Source organism: Cryptotermes secundus, unplaced genomic scaffold, assembly GCF_002891405.2.
Source record: "Cryptotermes secundus unplaced genomic scaffold, Csec_1.0 scaffold2733, whole genome shotgun sequence".
Taxonomy (NCBI): Eukaryota; Metazoa; Arthropoda; class Insecta; order Blattodea; family Kalotermitidae; genus Cryptotermes; species Cryptotermes secundus.
In genome coordinates, this window is record NW_019742043.1 from 72,549 (window position 1) to 90,949 (window position 18,401).

At 38.9% G+C, this 18,401-nt stretch overlaps 2 protein-coding genes and 1 long non-coding RNA gene across 9 annotated transcripts in view; 1 reads left to right on the plus strand and 2 right to left on the minus strand.

The window, feature by feature from the left end:
• The window catches only part of LOC111873024, a 72,146-nt gene extending 69,337 nt beyond the window's left edge, over nucleotides 1-2,809 (minus strand). The window contains exons 1-2 of the mRNA XM_033754925.1: nucleotides 2,146-2,809; nucleotides 109-171 (exon numbers count right to left, since the gene is read on the minus strand). Of these exons, the coding sequence (XP_033610816.1) occupies nucleotides 109-171; nucleotides 2,146-2,155 (73 nt within the window). The 5' untranslated portion in view covers nucleotides 2,156-2,809. The remainder of the gene's footprint in view (nucleotides 1-108; nucleotides 172-2,145) is intronic.
• Nucleotides 2,810-4,808: 1,999 nt separating this feature from the next.
• On the plus strand, nucleotides 4,809-8,563 carry LOC117282985. Its single transcript, XR_004513965.1, has 2 exons — nucleotides 4,809-5,442; nucleotides 5,525-8,563. It is a non-coding gene; the product is annotated as an uncharacterized LOC117282985 (long non-coding RNA).
• LOC111873025 (serine/threonine-protein kinase tousled-like 2) overlaps nucleotides 7,252-18,401 on the minus strand; it is a 155,513-nt gene continuing 144,363 nt past the window's right edge. For 4 of the 7 annotated variants that reach the window (XM_023867386.2, XM_023867383.2, XM_023867384.2 and 1 more), the window contains exons 11-17: nucleotides 17,987-18,190; nucleotides 16,071-16,162; nucleotides 15,158-15,305; nucleotides 13,415-13,526; nucleotides 12,853-13,103; nucleotides 11,854-11,961; nucleotides 7,252-9,550 (exon numbers count right to left, since the gene is read on the minus strand). In XM_023867386.2, coding sequence (XP_023723154.1) covers nucleotides 9,311-9,550; nucleotides 11,854-11,961; nucleotides 12,853-13,103; nucleotides 13,415-13,526; nucleotides 15,158-15,305; nucleotides 16,071-16,162; nucleotides 17,987-18,190 — 1,155 coding nt within the window. In that variant the 3' untranslated portion in view covers nucleotides 7,252-9,310. The remainder of the gene's footprint in view (nucleotides 9,551-11,853; nucleotides 11,962-12,852; nucleotides 13,104-13,414; nucleotides 13,527-15,157; nucleotides 15,306-16,070; nucleotides 16,163-17,986; nucleotides 18,191-18,401) is intronic. The other 3 variants (XM_023867388.2, XM_023867389.2, XM_023867390.2) reach the window with 1 other exon arrangement.

Below are 18,401 nucleotides of genomic sequence, written 5' to 3' on the forward strand. Positions count from 1 at the left end.
GCAACAGGGTTGGGAAGGACACAGACAGCAATACGACCTCACAGGCCTCCTTTTATTTCTTCAAAATAAGGAAAATAGGCTAATAAAGGAGTTGCATTCACTGCTTACCTGATGTGTGATGGTACATGTTGCAATTCACACAACGCTGCACATCAGCAGGGCCCCAGACACCTGCATGATATCCGCACACATTAAAAATGATGGTGAACTACATACTACAATTTCTATTGTGAAGTTCAGGGTTATAACACAGCATAGCTGGCTGGAAGTTTGGTACCAATGTCTTAAAGAAACCTGGTATTTCTGCTTCAGGGCAGGAGTGAAGACAGGGGAAACTCATCTCAGAGTTCTACTGTTTTTCTTCTCAAAAAAAAAAAAAAAGGCTATCAGAGCAATGTTGGGATATGGCAATAGAGTTTTGTGCAGAAACATATTTAAAGAGTTAAATATTTTATCATTTGCATCATTATATATATTTTCGTTGTTAGTATTTGTATTGAAAAATAAAGTTATTTTTCCACCAAACAATGATTCTCATACTACTGATACTAGGCAAAGGCAAGATTTGTATCTACCTCAAGCTAATTTAACTATTTATCAAAAAGGAGTTTATTATGTGGGTATAAAAATATTTAATAAATTGCCCATAGAGATCAAGAACACATCTAATAATTTTAAAAAGTTTAAGGTTGTATTAAGGCATTTCTTGAACACTCATGTGTTTTATACTGTGGATGAATATCTAAACAGATAACTTTTATTGTTGTTGTATTCATTGTACTGTCTAGTTGTGTAATAACTATGTATATATTCTATGATCGATATTATTTTATGACTTGTTCTATATCCATCTTTGGATCTCTTGAACTTACAACAAATACAAATACAGGGACAGTATGTTCCTCCAAAACATAAGTAAACACCGGCCCAGAGGACCACAGTCTGAATATTCAACACCATGAAACCCTCATACCTTACATATGTACTGAGATGCTATTTGGCAGAATTATGAATTATGGGTACATCTTTGCAATACATCTACTTTCCATGCAAGTCCCTGCTGTAATTACCAGTTAATAAATGCATTTGTATTTTCAAAGTTTAAATAATCATTTTTCTCATATTTGCACATGATAACAGTTGGTTGAGGGGCTATGCTACAAGCCAGACAGTCATGGGTTCAAGTCCCGATGAGGTCATTGGATTTTTTTCAATTGACCTAATCCTTCAAGCTGCACTATGGCCCTGGGGTCGACTCAGCCTCTAACAGAAATGAGTACCAGGAATTAATTAAATAATTTTCCTGGGGAGTAGCTTCAAAATCTGCATTCCTTACCACATATTATTAGGATGAACAAAACAAAGAGAATAAGATGGGAAAGAGTATGTAGCTTGCATTGGCAAAAAAGGTAGCTATCCCTATGACAGGCTGTGGAGGCCCACAGGGTTTTGAGAGGTCAAGGCTCCCACATTTTCTAGACAATCAGCTCACAGACGGCAGTGAGGTTGTCAACCGTATGTGCTGGCTGGCCACCCTTTAACCCCAGGAAGATTCCTGGGACTCATTTCTGTTAGGGGCTGAGTCAACCCCAGGGCCATAGTGCAACTGGAAGGATTAGGTCAATTCAAAAATCCAATGACCTCCCTGGGAAGCAAAGTGGCGACCTTCTAGCTTGCATGGGTAAGAAGCAAAATTCATACAAAAATTTTGGTAGGCAAACCTGAAAGAAACAACTTGAAAGACCTAGGCATAGATTGGAGAATAATATTAAACTTGATCTTAACAGAAATAGGATGGGAACAGGATTTATTTCAGGGCAGTGGCCACTCAGTGGCTCTTCTAGACATAATAATAAATATCTGGATCCATAAAAAAATTAGAATTACTTGACTAGAACTACTAGCTTCTCAAAAAGGACATGAACTTCCAAATAAATGATTTACCAAATATTACCTATGACTCAGAATCAGTGGGTACAATGAGTTACACTGGCATGTGAGGCATGTATCCTCATTTATCCTTATTCCAGCATTTGAATATAGAAAATGATTAAAGAAATGTCAAACATTACTGTCATAATGAGATTGTACAATACTACTGGCAAGTTACCGAACAACGTGATCATTTAACAGAGCTTTACTTACATATATACATTCATGTGTGAGAGTTCATAATGCAGTTCAAGTATCATCACAAATTGCTAACTGGCTACTTTTGACCGCTTTTGACAGAACAGCACATTATAAATAAGCACCGCTAAAAAACGATGCAACTATAATCAAATTTGTCACCACAGTTCATTCCCGTATCCTCATCATCAACGCCTGATCGAATGCACCATCCACTTAATCGGCCTCACGGACATTCCCATCTAATCCCATGTCAGATCTAGTGATATTCAAATATTATGCAAAGAAGGCTAAAAAACTCGAACACGCATTCGATTGATTCTTGCTGACCGCTATATTGGCTGCATTAGTACCGCCGACCACATACAACCAGTCTAGACCGGTCTACACGAACACTTGAACCACTTGAACACGCTCCTCAAGGATACTAAAACATCAAAGGGAGTAGTATTCGCTACTTCATGCTTTATGCCGTAGCTTCTGTATCTTCCGTACTTCCGTACGTACCGTACTGACCAGTGCTGACTACCGTAAAACCAGAAGCGCGCAGGAGTTGCTATTCGCTTTACGCGCGTAATATGGTTTCTGCTTTGTCGGTGTGTTTAAGGCTATTAACGTCATTAAATATGTAACTTGGGTTTTCGAGGTTTAGCTGTGTTGTATGTATGCTTAAATATATATGGAGGCATATATGTATATAAGGTATGCAATCTACACAACAATATTCTGTATTTAAAAAACAAAGAAGACACTACTGTTTCAATATTTGTTAATATTGTATCATAGCATCCTGTTGCCATCACTCATTTATTCCTGTTATTAGCCGCCTCGCACGCAATTTGTGTGTTGTGTATACACCAGTGATTTTGATTTTAACGTTTAAAACTTTCAAAAAACGAAGTTGCACACGAGAGAGCTAATAACTAAGGAATAAATAGCCACTATTCTTTTCCCAGTCACGAATACAGAATGCAATGTATCCATACTTATTATAGGTTATTGCTGAATGTGCCACTGTCCAATATGCAGTGGACATACATCCACTTCGTTGAATAATTCTGGTATACTGGCCATAGTGACTTCATTGATCAAGTAGTATATTTGTCAAAGCATATTATTCCATTTGGCTTTGAGGAAATGCTATAATTTATAGTTTGTAGTCATTAAAATTTTTTTACAGTAGTGGATTCATTGCAGTCTGTCTGCAGGAAAGCATGCAATGCCACTGTACACAGGGATGTGCGGCCTAGAGCAGAATTGATAAAACTTTATGCTGTGAACTGTAAAAGGCATTATGCCATAACTATATCCTTCCCTTAACAAAGTCATGGATATTTTAATTTGGTTTAACCACCAGTACTTAATTTTAAAATGAACACCTCTTACCACTTTCTACAATGATATTGCCTCTTTCATGTGCCCATTGGTAACCAAAACAAGGCAGAGAAGTTTACTTCTTTTGATGGAATTCTTCAGTTTTATATTTTGAGCAATTTTAACCATCAATTTACCTTAAGATCTGCATGTGCTTCTGTGTGCATCTTGAGTGTACCAATTTATTGAAGTGAAAAATATTTTTAACATAAGTTGTAGAGGAGCATGAAAGACATTTCTTTCATTACCCATTTCCTGTCTTGTGGAATATATAAATGATCAAATTGGATGTTTCATGTAAATTTCCAAATCTCTGTATTCAACCATCACTATTATCTCCTGATCACTTCAGAAACAATGTAGCTCCCTGAATATTAATTAAAAGCTATTATAAATATTCACACAGACTACTTGATGCAAGACTGAAACTTTGGTGCATGGGAGTAAGAAAAGGTGATGAAAAATGTAATGTGCTGCAAAATTGTAAACAGACACTAATTTGTGAATAAAACTCATGTTATGTGATGCAGTTAGTGCAGATAGTTACCAATATTTCAGAGGAACATACTGCCCCCNGGGAGAGTAAGGAGCCAGGATTGCTCAGTTGGTGTAGTAAGTATGCTAAGGGCTGCTGAACAACCCAGGAATTTGGGTTTAATTTTCCTGACAGGGGTGAGATGGTTCTCTCCTCCATAATGCTCTGCAGAATCTTGGATCTGTACATCTTCAAAGTCTTGTAAAGGTGTCACACATTGTCATACACCTGAGTGCAACAGGTACTTCAAACTCTGACTGACTTGGCTGGAAATAGGTGCACCATCTACTCACTTTCACAGCCTTTTTTAAAAAGCTACTTCCAGTGTCTAAAGCTGCCAGTGAGACATAATGAAACCCTAACTATTAACAGGAAACAGAGGAAGCTGTATGTTCCTTTGTAAGTTCAAAAAAATAAATCTCACTTTAAACAAGAAGTTCACTTACTTTCTTGCTAGAGCATGGACTGCATAGAAAACTATACATCCAACAATTCTTCTGTTCTTGTACTCATTGCTACAGTAATGTTTTTGCTGAGCCATTGCCTAGCAAAGCTGTAGACACGCAGACTGATGGGAGGGATTTATGAAGTATGCCGTTAAGACAGGCTCAGGTGCCACGATATACATACTGGTTCAGCCATTCAGAAGTTGAGAGGGGTTACACAGACACACAGCATGGAGATCATATATGCCTACTTTTATTTTTTCAAAATAAGAAAAGTAGGCTAAAATGTAAAATGTCATTTTAATATCAAAGGGCATCAAAATTATGTACAGAGTTTTATTTCTCAATGTACATAGAGCTGTGTCTGCAGACAGTATGCAGATGCATGGGTGGAGGTATAGTTCGACGCATTCTTTCTTGGAGATTACATAGAAATGCTGTCAATATCTTGACTAAATAGCATTGCACAGTATGATGAGTGATGAACTGGGAAAACCTGAGCAAATTACTATTCTGGCAATTGCCTGGACAGACTAAGGAACACCATGGAAAGCCTCTGTCAGGATAGCTGGTATCCCAGCCAGGATTCAAACTAAACACCTCCCTGATATGTTGCAAGAATGAAATCCTGTTTGACATATTCAGTAACATGCAATATTAACTTTGGCGCCTAACAATGGTATTCGTACTTAAAAAATCACTGTCTTCTGGGCTGCACCACTCTGCAGTCTCACCAAGAGCTACCATTTCAGAAAAACCTGCTCTACTCTTCAGCATGATCATAAGGATCTACCCATCCAAGAATACATCTTCTTAATCACTACTGTCTCATGAGATGTTCGCACAGCAATGACTTGTGTTTATGGTATTTTGGCATGACACTGTGTACATTAGCAGCCAGGCCATCAAAAGTACGTGGCCTATCATCATCTAAATTTTGGTGTAATGCTTGACCAGGTTCAACGTTTCCCCACAACATCCAGGCCTTTTACCTTAGTACATGGCCTATCATCTAAATTTTGGTGTAATGCTTGACCAGGTTCAATGTTTCCCCACAACAGCCAGGCCTTTTACCTTTCAGTGCAAGGTAAATTCTACCCAGTATCTGAAATGTCACATTATCCATAGGCCTCTGCTTCCAGAACAGTGTCTTCAGTCTTATAATTGTGATCTTTCTTTGAGCTTCCTCTTACAATTTCTCTCCAGGCAACTGTTTTGGAACCAATAACAAATACCAATTACTTTCCCATTCATGTTGATATTACAAGCTTTACTCACTGAGAAATTCACATATGCCTGCTGTTATTGTAGCAGAAGACTTTCTTCCTTGTCTGGTGATACAAATAAAATACAAATAGCTTCAAGTAACAATAAAGAGATCCCAAAAAAAGGTGAAATCATTCAAATCACAGTGAAGGGTTATATGACTTACAAAGGATGATGAAACAATATGATGCAAAACAATCAGCAGTGGAAAATGACTGAGAAACGAAGTTTTGTCAAAACAATCATAAATATTTCTCAAAATAGGGCATTATTAAATGGGACAAAAACCCGATTTATAGAATATTAAATAAACAAGACAGGGCAGAGCACTTACGAGGATTAAACCCCACAAAACACAAAGAAAAAGAAAATACAAGCATGTTCTTAGAAGAGACGCAATGCAAATGCCTCCTCACGAAGACATTCTGTGAGCAAAAAAAAGTCTGTTCTTATGTCAGTGTATGCTGTTAACACTGGTAAATGCTCTTTACAAATAAGGTAAGCCAACACTTACAGAGCCCTACGCCCTAGCAAAACACAGACAACAGCATGAATTCAACATCCATGTCACAAGTAAAAATAAAACTTGCAAGCATTATCTCTCTCTTACTGTTTCCCTGCCAATGGGACACATTCTGCCAGTCTGATCTAAACAATGGATTAAAGCCTGGTGTTCCAATATATGTAACTGAAAAAAAAAAATACTGTTATGCTCTTCTGGGATGTGACATCATGACAGGTACTGATATTTTGAAGTATCCTACTGCCCTGAAGATCGAGGTACCTGGGATGTGCTGCTGTCTAGTTAGTATCTTGAGTACAGTAGTGCCATGTATTATCATTCATTAATTTATGAAATCATTCTCATTATTCTGACATAGGCTTCGATATGTAAACAGGCCAGTTTTGTGTGTACTGTTCAAGAGTCCCCAAGCTGAGAAGTGTTCTGCAATATTTACATTACCTTACCCAATTTGATCCTTCCAGTTATTTCACTATGGAGTTCAGAATCTATATTCTTGGAGTGGGGGAAGGAGGTCTCCTTCTCTGACAAAGACTCTAGACTCTAGACCAGCAATTCCCAACGATCATGAAAAATAGTTATATTCTTCCTTTCATGCGCAGACCTGATTTGACCACTTCTACACATTTAAACCTTCATTTGGTAAAAATAAGAACCATGAATTTTGAATACAGCACAAATACTTTTCCAAAACAGATAAGCATTCTTTAATTGAATTATTTAAAAATAATTCTGTCACATGAAAATCTGCTGGTACTTTTTATCCAAGGAGTCCTCTGGATGCACCTTCTGGGGTTCACAAACCACAGTTCAGGAACTACTGTGCTACAGAAAAGCAAACTGATTGGATGTTGGACTGCCTTACTGCTGATGGTTTATTCTTGTACTTGACCAGACACCTGTAATCTGGGAAAATGATCAGGTAGAGAGAGGCTTGGTAGAATTCATAATTTCTCAGCGTTAAAACACAGATGGGTAAAGAACTTTCAATTTGTATTTTATTTGGCAATGAGTAACCAGTGCTTTGTACAAAGAGAGCACAATTAAACTTGACAGCCTAATATATGCCATACATTTGGACAGAGACCAAAGAACACGTAAGGCTCAACCATTACAAATGGAGTTAAAGCAATGAGCAAAGATTACACTTGGTACAATTTGTTGTTCGTCTTAGCACCATACAGTCGGAGATGCCACTTCATTCTTACATGAGGATACTATAGCATTTAAATAAAATTCTACCAAGCCTAGGTTTGAGGAGGTATTAGAAACGAGTGCTGTATCACGGAACCAGTCAGACTTATATATTCTCATCACACTGAAGCCTCAGCTGTACACTACACCAGTCTGTACGTCTGCCGCTTGGCGACATGTTGACCATGCACACACCACACACCCACTCTCACGCATTCATTCACTCTTGCCTAGCAATTGGAACCAGTAAAACAATTTGCGTGCAAGCCCTTGGCTTGAACCTTGATCCTCCCGTCTGGTTTCATTCACAACAACAGTATATGTTACAAAGCATTCCAGCAAGGTCACTTTTAAAAATAACTTACAATAGCCTTATTATTTTCTATCAAAAAAGAGGAGAAAATAAGGATATGATTAAATGTTTGATTAAATTTCAGTTGCCTTTGCTGTTTCTCCCATTTCATTCCTTCGGACTGCTATAGTTTCCAGATTCTTCTGATAATAAAAAGTGATCCTTTAGGAAATCAACATAATTACAATGGTACAAAAAAAACCAGACAAAAATAGTTGACTGTACACATGCGGTCAACGATGGAAGCAGAAAGCATTATCAGCAGGAGAGAGAGAAAAGAGAGTTGGGGGGGGGGGAAGTGTTGAAATATTCACGGAATACTTCCACACACTAGGGGGTCAGTTCGCTCGCTCGTACTTCTTCCTTCCGTGTATGTTCTCTAAAGCTTTACACTACGTATTTATAAGTTTCACTTTTATTATTAATTATAATTGTCTCCATATTACTCTTCCACACACGGGGGGAATAACAAAACAAACACATCCCTACTTCCGCGAGCATCGTACAGAAGATGAAAAAACCAAAGTCACCGGACAGTAAGTGTTTTCCGTCACCTCATGTCCGATTCTTCCTTCTTCGTTTGGTGATGTTAGATCAGATGACGTTTCACTGGTCAATAAAAGCCGATCATCCCGTCATGGAGGCAAGGGGGGAGGAGGTAACATTAATATATGTACACATGGGAGACCCCCTCACCACCTTTCCAGTATGCCCCTTCCAGAGGCCTCTGTCTCCTACTGCCATCAAGCAGCCACACTGCCGCTCTTTAACGAGGAACTTCATCGATGCTGCACAATGGTTAAGCGAATGTCTCTCAATCCATGGCACAGCAGCACAATCTAGGTTCACTTTGGGAATTAAGCACCGATTTCGATCACCATCTTTATATCGAATAGTCCAGGGCCACTGCCGTCTAAACTCAAGAAGGGGGCTGTTTAATTTGTTTGTTTTCTGCTTTGAAATGAAACACTGATCAAACTGGAAAGCAACACAGCAATGGTGACGCTTGCTTCAGAAAATGGATGAAGTGTACTGTACCCTGGAGCGGCCTGCCAGTCACTGTCAAGAAGTAATACTACCCACTTTAAGATGCATTTATTTTCTGGAGGTAATTTTTGGATGTGGGCTCGAGATGAAACTATGGGTCACATCCCCACATTCCAGCCAGCGAGCCACAGAGCCAAGACCAACCGAAAGCTGGTGTCACTTTATACTGCATAATCTCAAGGAGTAGAATCAGAACAATGTGCAGTATTTCAAATGATCACTCTGCCTTTTGTTGATTTTGACAAGATGGTTCCACATGACCCTGAATTCATCTTACACTCTAATCAACTGATACTTCTTTGCTGCCAGGTTAATAAATGCTGCCTTCTGCAGGAGATGGAGTTACACATGCTGCCAGGTTAGGCTGAGAACGTTCCGCTAGAGGCCGCACGGGAAGCCAGGTTCTTTCTCATGGCCACATCGCTGCGTCGCCTCCTTGGTCACTAGGAGGAGCTGGACGCATTCATGCCACTGAACATTCCAGTACTGAATGAGGTCTGTTGTTGCTGCTGCTGTTGTTGCTGTATGTGCTGTTGCTGCTGTGCTTGTTGTTGGATTTGCTGCTGGTTGCTCGCCTGTCGACCATGCTTTGGCATCGGGGGCTGCAGGTACTCGTGCCTAGCCAGGGAGAACACGTCAATCCGATCTTCCTTGCGATATGCTAAGCAACTTCTGATGAAACTCTGTGAACAACAATTTGCATGTACAGTAGAACTTGGTTATAACGTCATCAAAGGGACCTAAAAATAGTGTCGTTATAAACGAATGTCGTTGTAACCGAAATGGGCACTTCCACAGTAGCCTTATGTTAGTCACGTAAAAATCTACCAAAAACTGAGTTAAAATGTTGCATTTTTTAGTGAAATACGTAGTTAAGTACAGACTAACGTAACATTAACGTGGAATTGCCCAAATGTGTAATATCAAAGACATATTACAGCGCTTTTCACTGACAATACACACAATATTTCACGAATCACTTTAACTTTCTCTTCAATGCTTAAAACTTTCCTTTTCATTGCCATGTTTTCGCTACTGCACTTCTCTGGGTTTAGGCAGGAACACTATAGGGTAAGTAGACAATGTGAGGTCCTGTTAGACGAGATTCTAGGAAAGGAATGCAGTTAACAACCTGCCGCCTCCTCTTGCACTAATCACGCAGTCCCACCCCACACCCTTGTTTTCGCATAAAACCCACGCTCCTCTTGCAGCCCGCGGTCATATTCTTCCAGGACAGTCACGTCAGCAATAGAGAAAGTGAGGGTGGGCAGACACATCGAACTTTCCCACGGTATCAGAGAAATTCAGGAATGAAAATGACATTACATACGAGGTTGATGCATCTGTGCATGTCGTACTAAGCAAGGTATAAAAACAGTTGCTTTATGAGGAATTAGTTCGTACCATTGAATATTTGACGCAATAGACAAGGTGTCGCAGAAACCGATGTTGCTATAACCAAGTTTTACTGTACTTGTACAAACTCTTGATGTTGACGAAGTGCATGTTAGGGTTCCACAGGACAGATCACCATATATTGATACATCAGAGTGTACATTTCATGCATTATATCTGTTTATATAACTTCATTCGAAAGTCCATTCTGAATGCTTTATAGCTTAAAAATAAAGTTTCTGAGACCACACTCAAACACTGTACTTATTAGAAAACAAGAAAATTCGAAATCTAGGAGGAACCACTCCTTAAGAAACACATATACACAAAAGTGGTTATTTCTTTTATCAACCAAACAACAGCTGAACTAACTTGTAATTAATTAATTTATTCTTGCAGCCAGGTTATTTTTCAGAAGCTAGCACAACAGAACATTAATATCTGATTTCTCTTAAGACATTCTTCAGCTCAGTGTTCAAACTAACAGCTCTCTAAAGAAACCTTGAATGCAGCTTCCACTGAAATTGTTGGGTCAGCTACTTAAGGAATTATCTAGATTTTATAGAATTCAAAGGTTTACCATGCTCACTGGTCCCTCTCCTGAGCTAGATCAGTCCAGGCCCCACCCACCCATCCTGTCTCTTTTAGATTCATTTTAATATTAACCTAACAATTACAATTCTTGCTTTCAGAAGTTCTGAAAGGCATGAAGAGACAAATTTCTGAAAATGTGAATTGCCACTAAGAAAATTCATTGCTCTACATCATTCATACATACAACCATGCACTGCTCCCAAATTCCAGATTACTTAGTGTCCTTGCAATTCCTTATGCTCTGAACATAACGAATCCACATGTAATTAGAAGTCTGTGAATATGGCTACAAAGAATAAATGTCATAATAAAGTGAACCATGAAAAACAAAAGCTCTAAGTGACTGAACAGTGTTCACTGTCTAATAAGCTTTATTTCTAGAGGTGAAGTCATCACTATATACTTCTATCATCAAATGACCAGCATCAGGTGTGTATTCACATGTAACTATATAAAACCATAGAACTGTAAAAGAGCTTAATTCTGCGACACTTATCATGCCCGGTCAACACGTCAAGTTGGAGCCTCCTTGAATTGTATAATATTGAACATCAAAGAATTAGAATATCACTTCTTATAAAAAACGTGATCTGTCATTCGTGCTTCACGTGTGACTAGATGGAGGGGAATATTTTCAATAATAATAAAAACTAAATAAGACCTGATTGGAGGTCTGGGCACTAACAGAAAACAAAAGGTATTTTGACTGAGTACAGCAGCAGAGTAACACTGGAAAATGAAAAAAGGGGCACAGATATCAGAATTGAACTACAGATTAAAAATATTATAGAGCAAGGCATGAGGTCCCCATGACTCTGAATATGAATGTTTTACCAGGCTATGCGGTGTCACATAACAGAAGACAGTAATCTTCAGTAACACATGAAAAGGAATTTCAGACTACAGATATAGACAACAGGACGGCAGAAAACTGTACCTCAGAAAGAGTTTCAAATATGGCCCAGGGGGAGAAAGGAAAGTTCAAGGACCTCTTTACCTTCGCTTCATTGCTGACTGTGGGCTTGTTGGCAAACTGCACGTCAGTGGCCTTGAGAATTGTGTTCTCCTCCAAGATGGTGGCTTGAGACTGGTTGTGTCCGAAAGGCTACAACATCCAACAATACAATGTGTCAACCTTGCTGTCCACATTTTATAAAAAGTATTAAAATAAGTCAACACCTCATTTCAACTATTAATCCTGTCATAATTAAAACTGTTACTGTTATAACTTGCATTAAGCCCATTATGGAAAACTATTAAAAACAAACTCTCGAGAAAAATATCTAACCTCAGTCATTTTATTGTAGAAGTCCTGGAAAGAGAACTACATTTGTATTAAGATACTAAACTTGATACAATAACATTATGCAATAAGCAGTGCCACTATCTAGAGAGCTTTTGTTTTCAAAGGTTGTTCATAAAACCAAGCACTGCCAAAAATGCCTAAACCGTGTTTCCCTTCAATTTCTTCCGCTTGGTGATTCAATGAACTGGTCTTCAAATATGAACTTAATACTGAGACACTATAAATTTCACTAATATCTGTTACTTAACATTACTGCAATACACTTCACTTTTCACCATGTCCACCATGCAAACCTCCTCCTCTGTACTAAAACACAGGCACACCATGCAAGTTGGTTTAAGATGTAATGCTTCTGATTTGTATTTGGAATGTGCCTGGTTTCAATCTTTGTCCAGACAGAGGCCTCTTACACTTGGTTTGCTAAACTTACAACCAAAACTTGTAAAATGTTTTCTAATGCATTAGAAACATCAATCTTTAACTGCATAAGATTCCAGGATTATTTCAATGAGCAGCCTTAAGCATGCCCACAGAAAGGAATGATAAACTGAAAGGTGTAGAGACTAAGTAGTTAAAAGTCCTTGAGAATCCAATGCTTCGTCAAAAGCTTCTGTCATGTAATTCTGAGAGTATAACTTACAAAGTGATTCTGTGATATTAGAGAGCTAATACAACAGCTGGCATACATACCTTCTTGCCATAGAGACACTGATAAAAAATAACCCCTACACTCCAGACGTCAACCTTGGATGAGATTTTGGGAGGATTTTTTCCGACCACAAAACATTCTGGGGGCAGATACCAATAGGTACCAGCTCCTTGCGAGGTCAAGTCCATTCCATGGTCGGGGTTATAGTTTTCCTCATCCATCACTTTACTCAGTCCAAAGTCAGTTATTTTTATTTCACCACAAACATTCCCTTCCGTTAGGAGTATGTTACCTGAAAATATAAATTACACATTAATCACTGGATTTAAGGTTCTCAAACCAGCGCCTATCTTCCAGGATGTGATGCCATGTAGACCAGTAGAAGTGCAATGACGTTTCAGAAGAATGATCTGCCTCCATCTTCAGGTCGGAGTAAGCCAAGCAAGCAGGGCTATACTGAAATTCATGAATTCTGAGGGAGTAAGACATTATTTATACTGGGCTGCAGCTGGGACTAGAATTAACATTCACTAAACACAGGAACATAAAATAAAGGATATCAATAAATGTGAGAATATTAATTGGAATTTCAGAGCATCTCACCTGGCTTAAGGTCATAATGGATGACTGGAGGTTTTATCTCATTGAGATACTTGAGTGCTGATACAACCTGCATCACAATGGACCGTGCTTCTCTCTCCGGAATAGTCTTGTGCTGTAATAAAATAAACACCCCAGTCAGGAAGCTCCCAATATCAGAAGAAAGTACATACCAAATATTTCTTATGTCTCACCCTACAAAGTTGCTTTCAGGTCTTGCAATGAAACATTTTGCAGCAAAGACAAGCTTTAATGTCCACAGCACTGAACCAATTGGTTCCACAAATGCATATTTCCTTTCAGCCGCTCAAGAAATACACTGGTTCATAGTTCTCGTCGTCTTCTCCTAGCATCACATCCATTTTGTGTGAGTCAACAGACCAAAGTTTGTTATCCCTTCTTCCTTCGCACAATCCTCACTCTTTTGGATTGTTGCCAGCCCACATGGCTCTTCATGGCTTCCAGTACCTGGCTAAAGTACTTCATTCTGGGTCAAACTTAATGACTTTGCCCTCTAAATTTTAATCCTCCTGACCTTCTCAATACCCTTATTCTATTCATTACTTTTATATGATCAGACTACTTTAATCACTTCTCTTCCACTTCTGTTAAGAAATTCTAAAGTCAAACTTCTCCAAAAATTTCATATCGCTGCTTTGCTTTTCCCTTTGCTTCATTTTGTAGAAGCGCATGTTTTCATGTTCTAGGTTAGTAAAGGCTTAAAAATATGCTTTATATATACTCATTCTGTGTTGTTTTGCATTTCTATTTTCCATAATATTCCTTTTACAATTAGACAAAATTTAAAACTATTCTCTAATCTTTTAGTGATCTCCTCTGAATTCATTTCACTCCCCACATAAACAAATTTGTCCACAGCTGTGTCACTTTTTTTTAATATTTATGTGCAGGATCCTTAAAATCTCAGTCAATATCGTGTCCTTTGCAGACCATACTCCTTTATTAATAGCATGATGGATGAAACTGCCAATAAAATTACAGAACAAACGAGAAGACCAGACATAAAATAATATTAATGCATGTTCGACAGTTAGTGATCCAGAATGACAAAGATCAGATACAAATGGCAAAGGTAAGATTTACAGTTGTCCCTGTGCCTAATTAGGCACCACACCATGAAAACATATGATGGGACTTGTTATGTAAGTCCCCCACATTCTCAATCTTTTGATTGTGAAGCCCCGCCACAGATCTACATGCCAGAAATGCTAGGCTCCTTGGGTGTAAATGCAGTTGCAAAGAAAAACCCAGAAAATTTCTTTGAAATACCTTCAAACAACAGCAACTGTATATCACATGAAAGGCTGTTCTTTTCTCTGAACATCAGCACGTCACACATGGTGACAATAAGACAGGAATTCTGTACACTTATAATGAGGGTATCTATTCAGCTGTGGCAATTTGAACATAAATGCTCAGCTGATCTAATTGGTTTGTGTTGTGCAGAAGACGAACCTTAGCACTAGATGGTGGTCAACAGCTGCTTTATTCTTGGAAAGAGCAGATAAACCAAGGTTTACATGGCACACATACACTTACAAATAAACTTTCAGATTACAGTCTTCTGTGATGTGACTCTGTGTAGCTAGACAGACAGGTGCCTCCCTGCAAGAGGGGGTAGCAGGTTTCTCCAAAACACCAGGGACCATGTACCAAACTAAATGGCATCACATCTAAGGCAACATCAAGCCTATTATCATTACAACACTGTAACTTATTCCCCACCTGTTTGAGATAAAAGTCCAAATCATGACCATCACAGTATTCCAGCACTGTACAGAATGAGTTGGCATCAATTTCAAACACGTCGTACAACTTGACCACACGAGGGTGATCCAGTGCCTTGTGGATGTTGTATTCCCTTAACGCATGTCTACAAACACATGAAACACAGCCACAAAATAGTTATCCACAATCCTCAACAAACTGACTACAACACCCAAATTCATGCTCACTGAACATACAGTTTACTGGGAACCCTTCTTGTACAGTTTCTTAATACAAAGACAACTGCTCTCAAATGATGTACCCTGGTGTCGGTCACTGGAGTGCAACTATGGGCACAATATTATGAATGGACAAGTCAATCAGATCTTCTGCTTGGAAGTTGCTAGCTGAGGTGTGGATGGGTAAGGGCCTGACTTTGCCTCAAGAGTTGCATTAATGGGGAAACACACCAGTCACGCACTATACAGCAAGCCACACTGATTCACTTTGATGGCAAATGTATTTACTTTACTTCGCCAGTTTATACTCTTAATTCACAGAAGCAATGAGGCATAATGATGAGCTCAATTCCTACCTCCTGTCAATTTAGCCACTACTGGCGCTAATTTATTATAACAAATTTCTGAAGTCGCAAAATATGTCTGTTGACCTATGAAGTTGAAACTATGAAGCTGTCTAAATATTTAAAAATTCACACATCTCCCCATTATAAAACCAACCAGTTAATGCTGTTTGAGAAATAAGTGTCTATGCTGAGCACCACACAAAATCCATAAATGCAGTGTGTGGACAAAATGTAGAGATCCTTAATGTTAAAGCGGGTGGTATATATAGCAACCACCATGCTTTAAAGGGCTAACACATTACAGAAACTTAAAGGTGTCTTAAGTGAAGACTACAACTAACTCACTTGATGTAGTTAGCCTTCTTGTCCTCTTTCCAGTCTTTGTTCAGTTGGTGCACTTTGCAGGCAACGTAGCGCTGCTCCTTCAAGTCGAAAGCCTGAAACAAGGCAAAAAAAAAAAAACCGGAAATTATATTTGTGCACAAATGTCAAAACAATGCGACATCAACAGACTTTGTCCAAGAACCTGTAGCATATGCAGGCATGGAGTTTTCCTGACAGAAGGAGGGGAATATGCTGAAGGCAGTTGGACTACCCACAGCAGCCAATTGAGGGATGGTGACAACCTTACATGTTTCTTTTCTTCCTTCCTTGAAAATGTCATTACATGCGATCCTGTGGAATACAACTCAGTAACATATAACAGGCGCTGGTTATAGTCATCACATCTGTAAATTACATATTTTAATTCTATTAAACAGCAAACTCAGTATAAAAATAATATAGAATGGAAAAATTTTGTCAAAATTCATCTATGACTGTATTTAACTTAAATGTGGTTGGCTGATGTTTAATAATGCCACACTTTTACAGATTGAGTCACTGTGCTTTTAACCTCAAATGACTGATGTCTTTGTAACAGATTTTCTATTCAGACACCACTTGGGTGTGTACATTGTCCAGTTATCCAGTGTACTGCATTTGGGTTGGGTTATTTCAAGTTGTTTCCACTTGTCTGTCAGAGATCTCTGAGGCTGTGTGACTGCAGCAGCATTCAGGAATACATGCCTACACCCCTGGCTTTACTTCTGTTCTAAGAGAAGGTGTGCTATGGATTTTTATCACCCCTGAAAACCAGTCTACCTCAGCCAGGTCTGAACTCAAGACTCTTTGGCAAACACATTGCCACTAGAGCACCAAGGCATGATGGAACATTAGTAATTATGAGAAGTAAAGTCTTCTGGGACTAATGTTGAGTAGTCCGGTATAAGCTGACAAATGTTTTGGAAGTAGATATTTCCTCCATCTTCAGGGTCAAAGAGCAAGGCAGGCAAACAACTAGCAAGAAGCAAGCTGCAAGCAGAAGGTGGAGGCAGTACATGACACCTTCTACCAGACTACATGATGTAATATCCCAGGAACGCTGTTTGCTGGCTTGAATTATTCTTTAATCCTAGAGATGGAGGTAACACGTTCCTCTTCTCCTTTTCTTATACTGAGACATGACCACAATGTAGTTTATAATCCAGGGAAGAGTTCCTGAAACTGTTTTTGCTGATGTACCCCTGGCAGTTTAACTTTTATCTCAGAGTGTGATATTTTCTATTACAGACTTTTGCATCCTGAACAAATGAAAGTTATAAGGAACTTCCTAGGCCCTATTGACCTGCATAACAATGTAAGAAGCACATCTCACGCACTCTCTTACAATGTAAAACGTACATTTTAAGCTGATATTAACATGTTAACACTGAAACATGGATCCTTACAAAAACAGAAGCAAAATCCAAACAATAATTACAACATTTTTGAGGACACTTACGGGAAAAAGAGGAAAAGACAAAATTAGAAATAACATCCTAGAAGAGTTAAGAGCTAAGAATGTGTATAGAACTAGATAAATGATTCCACTGGCTTGGTCAAGTAAAAATAACAGAAAGAATATGAATACTGAGAAGGGCATTAGAATTAAAATTTGAAGGAAAGAGGTCTATGGGACAACCCAGAACAAGATGGTTCAGCCAGGTAGTACAATATGGCAAGAAGACAGTAAAGAATTGACAAGAAATGGAGAATGTGGGAAGAAGAAAGACTGGAGACTTTTAGTCCACTGATCTGCATAAAGCAAAAAGTTATGGTAGCAAAAGGAGATCCCATTATGGATTGTACACACCCCCTGCACATTCACATACCCGTAGCTCAAAGCTGCTGACCTAAAGTTTTCAATATGCAACTATTAAATGCCTTCAACAGAACCTCACCTTATGCACTTCACTGAAGCCACCCTTGCCTAGGAGCATGAGCAGGAGGTAGCGCTCGTTGAGGACCGGATGGTTATTGAAGCGGGACTGGTCTTCGTTGTGGATCCTCTTGAGCTCGCGGATGTGTAGGTTTCGTTCCCTCTCCAGCTTTTCCATTTCCAGCTGAAGATCTGCATCCTCTTTCTTTAGTGCGCTCTGCCGCAACTGCACAGCAATTGAATCATGCTCATATAATTTCTCCACATCCCACTCGGCAGGATAGGACAAAGACCGTGACTCAAATGTGAAATATGAGGCTATGACAACAGTGAGTATAAAGATTAGTTTCTTCTGGCATGAGATGCTCTGTTGGGGCACGCGATAGCACAGTTGGTTGAGGCACTCGATACAAGCCGGAACGTCGCGAGTTCAATTC